This window comes from Bos javanicus, chromosome 9 (assembly GCF_032452875.1).
Source record: "Bos javanicus breed banteng chromosome 9, ARS-OSU_banteng_1.0, whole genome shotgun sequence".
Lineage (NCBI taxonomy): Eukaryota > Metazoa > Chordata > Mammalia > Artiodactyla > Bovidae > Bos > Bos javanicus.
Window position 1 is genome coordinate 96,917,363 of NC_083876.1, and position 13,294 is coordinate 96,930,656.

A 13,294-nucleotide genomic window follows, 5' to 3' on the forward strand; every position below is an offset into this window, starting at 1 on the left:
CGGACACGACTGAAACTGAACTGAACTGAAAAGAGCGACTGCTATGAAGCAGTAATGTGATTAAGTAAGAAGGTCAGGATAACACAGCAAGAGATTCTGGAGATGGGCCTCAAAGACTGATAACATTTGGGAAGGCAGCTGCTCACCACACCTCCTTTCAGCTTACTCTTCCCCACAGCAGGAGAGGTTGTTTTTGTTTTCAACCTCAACCATGAGGAGATGCTGTCGTTCACCATGGAGAATAATGACAGGGAGCTCAAACCAGTGCTCTAGACAATCTAGTTACTCATCGTGTCCGACTCTGCGACCCCATGGGCTGCAGCACGCCAGGCCTCCCTGTCCATCACCATCTCCTGAAGTTTACTCAAACTCATGTCCATTGAGTCGGTGATGCCATCCCACCATCTCATCTTCTGTCGCCCCCTTCTCCTCCTGCTTCAAGCTTTCCCAGCATCAGTCTTTCCCATCAATCTTTCCAGTAAGAGAGAGGGAAGGGGAGGAACGAGCAGGTGCCCAGTAGAGGTTTCAGATGTTGCTTTTGCTGGTGTGTGGACGGCTTCTGCATCCTGGGAGGAAGCGCTAGGGAAGGACAGACTCTTTAAAATTTCATCAGCCTGGGTTAACCTCTGCCCACAGAGAGGGGACAGCTCAGGAGGGAGATGGGAAAAAGACCAACCTTCACTCAATTCATTTCTCTCATTCTCATTGTCCAAGATAAGCGCTGGCAGTATCTTTGCAGATAATTCTCTGCCTTTAGACTCGCTAATAGATTTGTTGACAATCAAAAACAGATAAGAAGAGCTGACTCCATCTACCCACAGCCTTGGGAATCACCGAGGGCAGGCATAGCAGGTATTTTAAGAGCAACTTCGTGGCAAAGTTTAATTCTTGATTAAAAATTGATTCTGATACTATCTTTAGGGTTTTCTATGTATAGTGTCATGTCACCTGCAAAGAGAGATTTACTTCTTTTCCAATCTGGATTCCTTTTATTTCTTTTTCTTCTCTGACTGCCATACCTATGACTTCCAGAATTCTGTGGAATGATAGTGGCGAAAGTGGGAGCCCTCGTCTTTGTTCCTCATCTTAGAGGAGATGCTCTCAGTTATTCACCATTGAGAATAATGCCAGGAGCTCAAACCAGGGCTCTGACAATCCAGAGGGGTGGAATGGGGTGGGAGTTGGGACGGAGGTTCAAGAGGGAGGAGACATATGTCTGCTGCTGCTGCTAAGTCGCTTCAGTTGTGTCCGACTCTGTGCGACCCCATAGACGGCAGCCCACCAGGCTCCCCCGTCCCTGGGATTCTCCAGCAAGAACACTGGAGTGGGCTGCCATTTCCTTCTCCAATGCATGAAAGTGAAAAGTGAAAGCGAAGTCGCTCAGTCGTGTCCGACTCTGTGCGACCCCATATACGGCAGCCCACCAGGCTCCCCCGTCCCTGGGATTCTCCAGGCAAGAACACTGGAGTTCTATGGCTGATTCATGTTGATGTATGGCAGAAACCAACAGTATATTGTAAAGCAATTATCCTTCCATTAAAAATGAATAAGTTAATAATATTTAGACTTCCTTGGTGGTCCACTGGTTCAGACTCACCTCTCCCAATGCAGGGACCCAGGTTCCATCCCTGGTCAGGAAACTAGATCCCATGTGCCACAATTAAAAGATTCTGCTAGCCACAACTAAATAAATAAACACATTTATAATAATAATAATGCTTAAGCTGATTATATGTTGAGTTCAGTTCAGTCATGTATAAAAAAATTTTTAAACTGGTTCTGAGCACAGTTCATATTTAAAGTATGAACTGCACTGTCACTCAGATATTTTAATCATAGGGCCTGTTCCCTTCCTCCACTGTACCATCTCTGTGGCTAAACCACAACAAAACAAGAAAGCTCCCTCAGTCAGTCAGTTCAGTTGCTCAGTCATGTCTGACTCTTTGCGACCCCATGGACTGCAGCACGCCAGGCTTCCCTGTCCATCACACTCCCAGAGCTTGCTCAAACTCATGTCCATTGAGTCGGTGATGTCATCTAACCATCTAATCCTCTGTCGTCCCCTTCTCCTCCTGCCTTCAGTCTTTCCCAGCATCAGGGGCTTTTCCAATGAGTCGGCTCTTCACATCAGGTGGCCAAAGGATTGCAGTGTCAGTTTCAGCATGAGTGCTTCCAATGAATAATCAGGACTCATCTCCTTTATGATGGACTGGTTTGATCTCCTTGCAGTCCAAGGGACTCTCAAGAGTCTTCTCCAAAACCACAGTTGAGAAGCATCAATTGTTTGGTGCTCACCTTTCTTTATGGTCCAACCTTCACATCCATACATGACTACTGGAAAAACCATAGCTTTGACTAAACAGATTTTTGTTGGCAAAGTAAATAAAATCTCTGCTTTTTAATATGCTGTCTAGGTTGGTTATAGCTTTTTTTCCAAGGAGCAAGCATCTTTTAATTTCATGGCTACAATCACCATCTGCAGTGATTTTGGAGCCCCCAAAAATAAAGTCTGACACTGCTTCCATTGTTTCCCCATCTATTTGGCATGAAGTGATGGGATCGGATGCCATGATCTTAATTTTTTTAATGCTGAGTTTTAAGCCAGTTTTTCACTCTCCTCTTTCACTTTCGTCAAGAGGCTCTTAGTTCCTCTTGGCTTTCTGCCATAAGGGTGGTATCATCTGCATATGTGAGATTATTGATATTTCTTCCAGCAATCTTGATTTCAGCTTGTGCTTCTTCCAGCCCAGTGTTTCTCATGATGTACTCTGCACATAAGTTAAATAAACAGGGTGACAATATACAGCCTTGACGTACTCCTTTCCCTATTTGGAACCAGTCTGTTGTTCCATGCCCAGTTCTAACTGTTGTTTCCTGACTTGCATACAGGTTTCTCAAGAGGCAGGTCAGGTGGTCTGGTATTCCCATCTCTTTCAGAATTTTCCACAGTTTGCTGTGATCCATACAGTCAAAGGCTTTAGCATAGTCAATAAAGCAGAAGTAGATGTTTTTCTGGAACTCTCTTGGTTTTTCGATGATCCAACTGATGTTGGCAATTTGTTCTCTGGTTCCTCTTCCTTTTCTACATCCAGCTTGAACATCTGGAAGTTCTTGGTTCACATACTATTGAAACCTCGCTTGGAGAATTTTGCACTATTGTGAACTACTATAAAGCCCCTTGGACTGCAAGGAGATCCAACCAGTCCATTCTGAAGGAGATCAGCCCTGCGATTTCTTTGGAAGGAATGATGCTAAAGCTGAAACTCCAGTACTCTGGGCACCTCATGTGAAGAGTTGACTCATTGGAAAAGACTCTGATGCTGGGAGGGATTGGGGGCAGGAGGAGAAGGGGACAACAGAGGATGAGATGGCTGGATGGCATCACTGACTTGATGGACGTGAGTCTGAGTGAACTCCAGGAGTTGGTGAGAGACAGGGAGGCCTGGCGTGCTTCGATTCATGGGGTCGCAAAGAGTTGGACACGACTGAGCAACTGATCTATCTGATCTGATCTGATCTGATAAAGCAATTATCCTTCAATTAAAAATAAATAAATTTTTTTGCTATTGGGTGAGATAAGGGCAATTGTGCAACAGTTTGAACGTTCTTTGGCATTGCCTTTCTTAGGGATTGGAATGAAAATGGACCTTTTCCAGTCCTGTGGCCACTGCTGAGTGTTCCAAATTTGCTGGCATATTGAGTGCAGCATTTTCACAGCATCATCTTTTAGGATTTGAAATAGCTCAACTGGATTCCATCACCTTCACTAGCTTTGTTTGTAGTGATGCTTCCTAAGGCCCGCTTGACTTCAGATTCCAGGATGTCTGGCTCTAGGTCAGTGATCACACCATCATGGTTATATGGGACATGAAGATCTTTTTTGTACAGTTCTTCTGTGTATTCCTGCCACCTCTTCTTAATATCGTCTGCTTCTGTTAGGTCCACACCATTTCTGTCCTTCATTGTACCCATCTTTGCATGAAATGTTCCCTTGGTGTCTCTAATTTTCTTGAAGAGATCTCTAGTCTTTCCCATTCTATTGTTTTCCTCTATTTCTTTGCATTGATCACTGAGGAAGGTTTCTTATGTCTCCTTGCTATTCTTTGGAACTCTGCGTTCAGATGCGTATATCTTTCCTTTTCTCCTTTAACCACCTCTATGGCTAAACCACAACAAAACAACAAAGCTCCCTGAAAACTATTAAAGTAGCTTGTCTTAGAAGTACTGCTATAAGTTCCCTCCCACCTCAAGTTCTAAATTACTACTCTTCCAGAATTTCTGCAGCTCCTAAAACCTAGGATGAAAGGCATGCAAGGGAAGGTCCACACGATAGAGAGCTGTTGAGAACTGCAGGAACAGTGTGTGTGTGCATCCCAGGCACTGGGCTGGGCCTGAGCACAGATGCAAGAACATGATGCCACTGAAATGGGGGATTGGCGGGAAGAGCGGTACCATAGTCTTGAGTCCAATCTCAGTTCTGTTTCGGTTACTTATTAGGATGCTAGGTGAGCAACATGCTCTCATCTTTACTTTCTCTCTATAAGATGGAGAGTGGTAACCAACATGCTCTCATCTTTACTCTCTCTATAAGACGGACAGTGGTAACAGTTTTGCCCTGCTCTGTTTCTTACGAGGATAAAGGGAATGACGAAGTGTGAGGTCTGTGTAACTGACTAGCCCACGAGGTGCCCTCAGCCAGGTGGGCTGCTATGATTCTCACATACACCCTACAGGTTGGCGGGTCACCTCAGCGTCTCTGACCGCTTCTGTAGGTTACCCTTCAGCCCCCAGACTAAGGAATAATCTCCTGCAGGAAGTTCAGTGTCAGGAAGTGTCCTTCCGACCGCAAAGGTCACAATGTGCCTCTTCTCCTGTGGCTCCTACGTAGAAATGACCATGAAACAGCCATTCGGTATGACCCAAGGTCAGAGGGAAGAGACCTCTGCCGACCAGTTATCTGGAACAACTTCCTGCCAAAGGGAGAAGCTGACCTCATCTGCAATCAGAATAACAAAGAAGGGGGATCTGCTAAGTGTTCGCTCTGAAGGTCAGGCGGCACCGGAGGGGGTGTTCCGGATGAACTGTGTTAGGCTGCCCATATAATTTCCTGCTGAAGGTAGAAATTACAAGGGGCCAAACAATCCTGCTGAGAGGAGCTCCATGACAGCAGGAAATACAAACAGGAAGCGCTGCAACAAGTTTAAATACTTATTTAACATAATGTATTGGGGATATTTGGATTTAAGGTGTTGAAACCCACTTACTTTTGTAGAATGAGAGACAGGTTTGCCACGCCTTATGGGAAATCTAATGACCAGGGATTATCTAGTAAAGTGATGAGCATATAATTTCAATGCAGTTGGGAGCTTGTCCTTTAAAAATGTCCTATCTTGAGTCCATCTGGAGGGAGCCGTAGTCCCATGGAAGTCTACAAGGAACTCACTCCGAGGGAACTTTGAGAGGTGATCTCACTCAGCTTGTGCTTTGCAGAAAGAGAATTTACAAGCCTGCTGCACATTGTATCTCTGTGTCTGCAGGGTCAAAACCTCGCTTCTCCCGTTTAGTTAGCCAACAAATGTTTACTGACATCAGACATATGCCCAACCAGTGAGGAAGACACAAGAAAATTATAAGATGAACAGTCAACTGCTAAGCACTCTACCTCTCTGCCCAGAACAGTCTATGTATAGAACTGTTCAATGAAAGAAACATCTGGTGCCATTAGCCAATAAATGCTTAAATCAAAAACAATACCCCCTGTATGTATCAGTTCAGTCGCTCAGTCGTGTCCAACTCTTTGCTACCCCATGGACTGCAGCACGCCAGGTTTCCCTGTCTACCACCAACTCCCAGAGCCTGCTCAAACTCATGTCCATCAAGTCGGTGATGCCATCCAACCATCTCATCCTCTGTCGTTCCCTTCTCTTCCTGCCTTCAATCCATCCCAGTCCCTGTCCCTGTATGTATGTGTGCGTGTATATATATGTGAACTGAAAGTTGCTCAGTCGTGTCCAACTCTTTGCAACCCCATGGTCTATACAGTCATTGGCATTCTTCAGGCCAGGATACTGGAGTGGATAGCCTTTCCCTTCTCCAGGGGATCCTCCCAACCCAGGGATCGAATCCAGGTCTCCAGCATTGCAGGCGGACTCTTTACCAGCTGAGCCACAAAGTAAGCCCAAGAATACTGGAGTGGGTAGCGTATCCCTTCTCCAGCGGATCTTCCCGACACAGGAATCGAACTGGGGTCTCCTGCATTGCAGATGGATCCTTTACCAACTGAGCTATCAGAGAAGAAAAACGGAATATTACTCAGCCATTCAAAAGAATGAAATGTTGCCATCTGCAGCAACACGACAGACCTAGAGATCATCATACTGAGTGAAGTAAATCAGGTAGAGAAAGACAAATATTATATCACATCACTTATATCTGGAATCTAAAAAATGAATCATACAAATCAATTTATTTACAAAACAGAAACAAGACTCACGGGCATAGAAAACAAACTTATAGCTACCAAAAGGAAAGGGGAAGAGGAGGGATAAACTAGGAACATGAGATTCATAGATATACACTGCTCTCCATACAATAGACAAAGAGTAAGAATTTGCTGTATAGCCTTGGAACTGTTTTCAATAAGTTCAATTTACAATAATCCGTAATGGAAAACAATCTGAAGTTGTACACTTGAAACTAACACAATATTGTAAATCAACTATGGGTTAATAATAGTAATAAAATGAATACTCGCTGGTTGAAGGGACTGTTTCTCCATCTTTCCCCCTGCTAGTTTCTGAGCTTCTTCAAGGAAGAAATAGTTGCCTATTTATGGCCACATCTGTAATATATAATGTCTGACACATGATACAAATCTCATTTTTGAGTGAATGAATAAATGGATGGATGATATAGGAATGAATGAGTGATGACTGAAAGGTAGAACCTAAGGTTAAAGGAAGAAGTAAAGCAAATCAGAGGAGGAACAAAAACAAACACAAGTAGAAAATCTTTGTAGAGAAAGCCTTTAAAAATAAAGGAAAACAGGTTAGAGAGACTGTTCCATCATAGCTTTCCCAAATATTGCACTTATTTTAAGATACTCAGGCACTCAGGGAAAACGGAGTCACCATCTTGGGCTCCAAAATCACTGTGGACGGTGACTGCAATCACTAAATTACAAGACGCTCACTCCTTGGAAGGAAAGTTATGATCAACCTAGACAGCATATTCAAAAGCAGAGACATGACTCTGTGGACAAAGGTCCGTCTAGTCAAGGCTATGGTTTTTCCAGTAGTCACGTATGGATGTGAGAGTTGGACTATAAAGAAAGCTGAGCGCCGAAGAACTGATGCTTTTGAACTGTGGTGTTGGAGAAGACTCTTGAGAGTCCCTTGGACTTCAAGGAGCTCCAACCAGTCCATCCTAAAGGAGATCAGTCCTGAATATTCATTGGAAGGAGTGATGTTAAAGCTGAAACTCCAATACTTTGGCCACCTGATGCGAAGAGCGGACTCATTAGAAAAGACCCTGATGCTGGGAAAGATTGAAGGCAGGAGGAGAAGGGGACGACAGAGGATGAGATGGTTGGATGGCATCACCGACTCAACGGACATGAGTTTGAGCAAGCTCTGGGAGATAGTGAAAGACAGGCAAGCCTTGCGTGCTACAGTCCATGGAGTTGCAAAGAGTCTGATACAGTGTCTGAACAACAAGCTATTTACGCATAATAAATGCACATAAATACTGTGAAAAGAGCAAGTTCATGATTTAAGCTTTCTCTTTCCCACCAGCTTAGCAGTGATCCTCCTTGGTTCCTACATGAAGCCAAATGTCCAAGTTACAAAGCTTCACAAATGGATTCTGCCCTGGGACGAAGCTTCTTGAATTAGCGATGCACAAACTCTATGGGATGTAGATGGTTTTTAAGCCAGGCTTGACTACATTTAAACATTGAGGTGTCCAAAACCATTCAGAACTATGAATACACTGTATTCCCATGCCCATGAGACCTCTTTTTCAGAATACAGCAGATTGAACAAAATTTAGTTAAGTCTGCCCAGTGCTCACTTGAGCACCCCACAATTGGAAGCAACAGCAATGGTTAGTATTATTAGAATGATGTTGTGGGTGTGTGGGGGCTTCCTTTCCCAAATTTCTCACTTCTTTTAAGTCTGATTTAAGTCTAGCCTTCACTTCTTGGAGTTTCAACTCAACAATAACTGGATTAGGAAGGATTCTGCATTTTACTTACAGGGACTCAGATGGTAAAGAATCTGCCTGCAATGCTGAAGACCCAGGTTCAATCTCTTGGCCAGGAAGATCCCCTGTAGAAGGGAATGACTACCCTCTCCAGTATTTTTGCCTGGAGAAATCCATGGACAGAGGAACCTGGCAGGTTACAGTCTATAGTGTCGCAAAGAGTTGGACACAACCAAGTGATTAACACTTTCTCACTTTTTCTACCAGTCTTATTCTGAGTTAAACAAAATCCTGTCCCTGAATCACTACCGGTTCTCTCCACACCAGTTCTCTCCACCTGGCCCATTTCCAGACTAAAGATGGACTTCTCCCTGCTTCGGACAAGAACCTTGACCCAGGACCCATCACCCACCACCATCCTTGTTACCTGGGACACCTTTGCCTCCTCCCCTAGAAACATCTGTCTCCTCTCCTTCAAACCTTCAACGTCAACATCCCCGTAACATTCTTCCCAGACTTACTGCATCCACTTCTCTTGCCCTGCCTCCTTTTCTCCAACTGTGTGCCCACCTACGCACGTTGTCACCGGTTTGACAACTTTTAAACTTGAGACCACAGACCACCACTTCTGTTTTCTTCACAAACTTGGCAGCGTCCAGTTCAGAGCCATGCAATCCCAACGACAGTGAATGACTAGCCCCAACTTCACCAGTTATCTCCTCAGCATCGCCTCCATCCCGCCTCTCAGGGGACCCCGAATTTGCTCTGCATCCACAGCTCCATTGACCTTCCCCAGGTCAAGAGTGTTTGCTCCATGGACCCACTCCACTGATCCTTCGTTGACCCTACCCAGGTCAAGAGTGTTAATCAAGTTTTCAAGTTCTACTCAGTCCAATTACAGGACAGTGATTCCTTCTCTTTTTTTGGCTGAAGTGACAAACAATTCTTGCTACTTTTCCTTTGAACCCCATCCTACAAGGCTTTTTGCTGTGCAACTCCTAGATTTGGAAGCTCAGGAGTGCCTGCATCACACTTGACTCGCACACTGTCCATCTATCCTGCAGGGTCACATGGTCCATCTGATGTGGTCAATCTATGTCCGAGCTCCGTGAGGACATCTTCAGGCTGGCAAACAGTAACAGAGCCTGACTGCTTCCCACACTCTTTGCAAACCTACACTCCAACTATTTATATAGATTAGCCTGGGCTTTTCAAAACGATCATCTAATTTTTTAACGACACTTTTGTGTGCTTTATGTCTTGAAACCTGCCCTCTTTATTGAATTCCGCTAGTTTTGTGCCATGCTATTTTTCAGATAACTTTTGTATCTATAATACTTAAGACCTCTTGCCCTATAAGTTTTATAAGTCATAGAAAAGAGCATGTTGAGATAAGGATAAACCACCCCTTCTTCCTGCTTCCCCCCGGGGAGGCGGGGGAGGGGAGGGGGAGTACTGGGAGGTTTCCAAGTGATGCTTTAGGCTTTCTAGCCGGAAGGCATTGTGAGGGCTAAGCCACCTTCACTCATCTTTATCCAAAACTACAGATAATTTTAAGACTCAAGGGTGATATTACTGTTGATCCTTTCTATAAATCCTAATTTGGTAATTCAGGACACCCCTTAAAAGAATAGTGTCGGTTATCAAACATCTCAGATGCACTGAATGAAGACTGTCAACTTGACTCCTACCTGTTAATAAGCCGATCTGGACTATGTCTGTTCCACAGATGGGTCACTTGATTTTAATTATATTTAACTTTGCCTGTTACTAGGTAGATGATACTTTTTTCTCTCTGTTTTATATTTGTCTTGAAAATCAACTCTTTTCCCCTCCATAGAGGACATTAAGAAGATTGAGCAGTTCTAACTTAGGGCTTGACTTGCCCCTGATGTCCCTGCCCTGCTTACCCCACACACAATCACACACATCACACACACACCACAGACACTTTCTCCCTTAACTCACGATAGATACTTTTTTTTTCCCCAACTGAGAATGCTTAACTAACAGTCACAGATGAGTTCATTCTTTTCCAGCTTTGAAAAAGAGGACTCTCACCTTAAGGGGAGGGGACAGCCTCTAATCCCTATTAGAAGGATACCAAAAAAACTGGGAACCCTGCTGGTAGTTACCTGATTGTTACTTATACTTGTTGAACTTAGATGGTGTGCTACGTAAGTTCAGACTAGAACAAAGACCACTCTTTTAAACATTTAGACTCTTAAGCAAACCTGGGCAGAAAATAACACATCTGTCAGTGGATTCGCAAACACCCTCTAAAACTTTTCTCCAGGATCTCATCTCCTCTACTAAAGAAGTAAGGGCTACCCACCCACCCCCAACTTCTTTAGTTAGATCACGGATTTAACATCACGTCTTGAGAACAGTTTAGGTTTTCCAGAAAGACCAGAAACGGAAGACTTACATAAACATCAAATCACTGTTTTTCTAATTCCCAGATATGATGAAAAAAATTTCATAGGCTGAAAATTAAGTAAATAAAGACGTAAGTATAAAAGCCTGTTTCCTTGACAACTCCCCTCCCCCAGCCCGCCGGTAATAGGGAAAAACCAAAACGGGGGGTGAGGAGGGGTAGCCACGAAGCCAGGCTGCCTCTGAGCAGCCCCGGGCGAGAACCCGCGCGCGGAGAGCCACCGACGCGGAGCAAACACAAATAAAGCGATGGGTAGAGGGGATGCATTTGGTGTAGTCTTTTTGTGGTTGCCATAGAAACGCCAGAGACGGAAGAACATGTTGCCTGACACAAAGAGACCGATCGGTAACAGGAACCTTCGCACCGGCTTCATCTATTGCAGAGAAAATTCTTTCACCCGAGGCGGGGAGGTGGAGGGGGGTGGGGGAGGGTGGCTGGACAAGGGTGGGGAAATGAACCCCAGCGCAGCAGCTCGGCATCCCAAGGCGCACAGACACGCTCCCCCCGGCTGAGCACAAAGAGATGGTCCTTGCGCGGCGGCAAAGCCCCTCCACGTTCCCGCGGTCGCCTCACTTCCTTCTCCGCCTTCCTCGCCTCCTCTCGCTTACCTACCCCTTCCAGAGGTTTTAGGGAAATCCAGCCAAGGAGAGAAATAACGAGGGAGAGACAGAGGGGCGCACACATCCGCCACGCCCAGAGGTGAAGCCGCCTGCAAACAGCACGAACCGCAGATCCCTCCTTTCTGGCAGCCCTGGACACATGGACTTAGAGATCGGACACTGAAAGGGAGCAGGCTGGGGTGCAGAAATTGCCACTAGTTTACAGGCGCTGTAAGACAGCCAACACTGAAAAGAAAAAAGCGAGACTCCACCCATGGGGTGGACCCTTCGGGAAAGAAAAAAAAAAAAAAAAGTGGTCCTCAGCTGACGTCTCTCCCCACCCCATGTCACTTCCTTTTAAAGCTACAATTTAGCAGTTACAAGGAGGGAGAGACGAGCTGCTGTAAAATGAGTCCCTCCCCCTCCCCTTGCAATTAATGTAAGGAAGTGCTTCTGTAGGCTTCACGTTTTCGATCTCTGGCCGGAGAACCTGCCAGAATCGGAAACAAAGCCCGCTAGGTGGCCTTTTTCTTTCTCGCCCGCGCCTCACAAATCCTGTTGCATCCTTGTGCCGACATGGCTCCTCCAACCTCAGCTCGGACCGAGCCGGCCCCGGCTGGGCTGAGACCTGGAAACTGCCTCCTCTTGTGTTTGGTAAAAGACCCGCACTCTATAATGCCCCCCTCACCTCTCACTGGTACGCGGTGCGGGAAGGACATTGCATTCCACTCTGAGGAGCCCCAAAGCACCTTCGACCAAATTATACTGAAAACTCCAGCGATCTGAGGTGTTAAGAACTGGGGAAAAGAGGCTTGGAGGTCGATGAATTTTCTCCCCGCAAAGCAGCCGCCAGGGTCGATTGCCTGCGCGCGCGGGCGCGCACCCCGGAACGCATGCACGTGGCATTGGCGCCCAGAGTTAGGGTCTGGGCAGACCTTAACAGCAGAATAGTGCCCTCGTAACTTTGAAAGAGGGCGGGGCTGTTGGATCCTCGGAAATGCCAGGTCCCCAACATGCCTTCAACACTCTTTCAGCCTCCAAAGAGTTAAGGTGTGTGCCCTTCAAATGCTCTCTATTAGAACCATCGGCACAAATAATATTGGGTATTAAAGTACGATTCCTATGTTCACCCCCGTTCTTTAGATGTTTACAATCCACAGGGGGAAAAAAAATAAAATGTTCACAAATAACTAGACCATATTGCAGAATTACTAAGAGCTACCAAAGTGCTAAAAACAGCGTGCCATGATAAAACAGAAAGGGAAAGAGCTCTTTTTGGTTATGCTGAGGGAAAAAAAAAGCATTCATAATTCAGCAAACCGTGGTTTGGACTGGGTCCTACAGGGTGTGCTGTGTTTTGATGGTCTGTGATTGAAAGAGGGAAAGAAATGAATGGGGATGAACAGGAAGATTGAAAGGGATGAAGGCCATCGGAGGCATAAACAAGGACCAGAACAGGAAACCCATTTGTGTCAATGGTTTATTTTAATATTTATGTGTAAATAAATTTGACCATGTAGACATGTTTATAAAAGATGTTTGCAAGAAGTTCTTGCAGCCAATGCAATTTAAAGAGTTCTCATGACTTTTCAGATTATATTTTAAAATCCATTTGTTTCCAGTTTTTCAAAGCCCTTCTCAAGTAGAATTAGACTGATGGTTTTCCATATTCAAATTCTGAATGGGGATATATTTCAAAATCTGTGCTATATTAAGTGGCTCAGCTTGTAAAGAACCCGCCTGCTAATGTAGGAGAGGCAAGAGACGTGGGTTTGATCCCTGGTTGGGGAAGATCCCCTGCAGAAGGAAATGGCAGCCCACTCCAGTATTCTTGCCTGGAGAATCCATGGACAGAGGAGACTGGTGAGGTACAGTCCATGGGGTCGCAAAAATCAGACACAACTGAGTGTGCTTGAATGTGTGCACACAAACACACACACACACACACAACTACCAGTGCAGCCAGTGATTTCAACAGAAACCATTTGAAATTAAAGTTTTTGACGGTTGCAAGTCTTATTCTGATCATAATACTTTTATGTCTTTATTCCATTAA

At 45.1% G+C, this 13,294-nt stretch overlaps 1 protein-coding gene across 2 annotated transcripts in view; it reads right to left on the minus strand.

The window, feature by feature from the left end:
* The window catches only part of AGPAT4 (1-acylglycerol-3-phosphate O-acyltransferase 4), a 135,632-nt gene extending 124,134 nt beyond the window's left edge, over window positions 1-11,498 (minus strand). The window contains exon 1 of one of the 2 annotated variants that reach the window (XM_061428489.1): window positions 11,252-11,498. Coding sequence is in view for 1 of the 2 variants with exons in the window: in XM_061428488.1 (XP_061284472.1) it covers window positions 11,248-11,323 (76 nt within the window). In the remaining variant the exon portion in view is untranslated. Of the gene's footprint in view, window positions 1-11,247 lie in introns of both variants that reach the window. The other variant, XM_061428488.1, reaches the window with a different exon arrangement.
* Window positions 11,499-13,294: the final 1,796 nt, after the last annotated feature.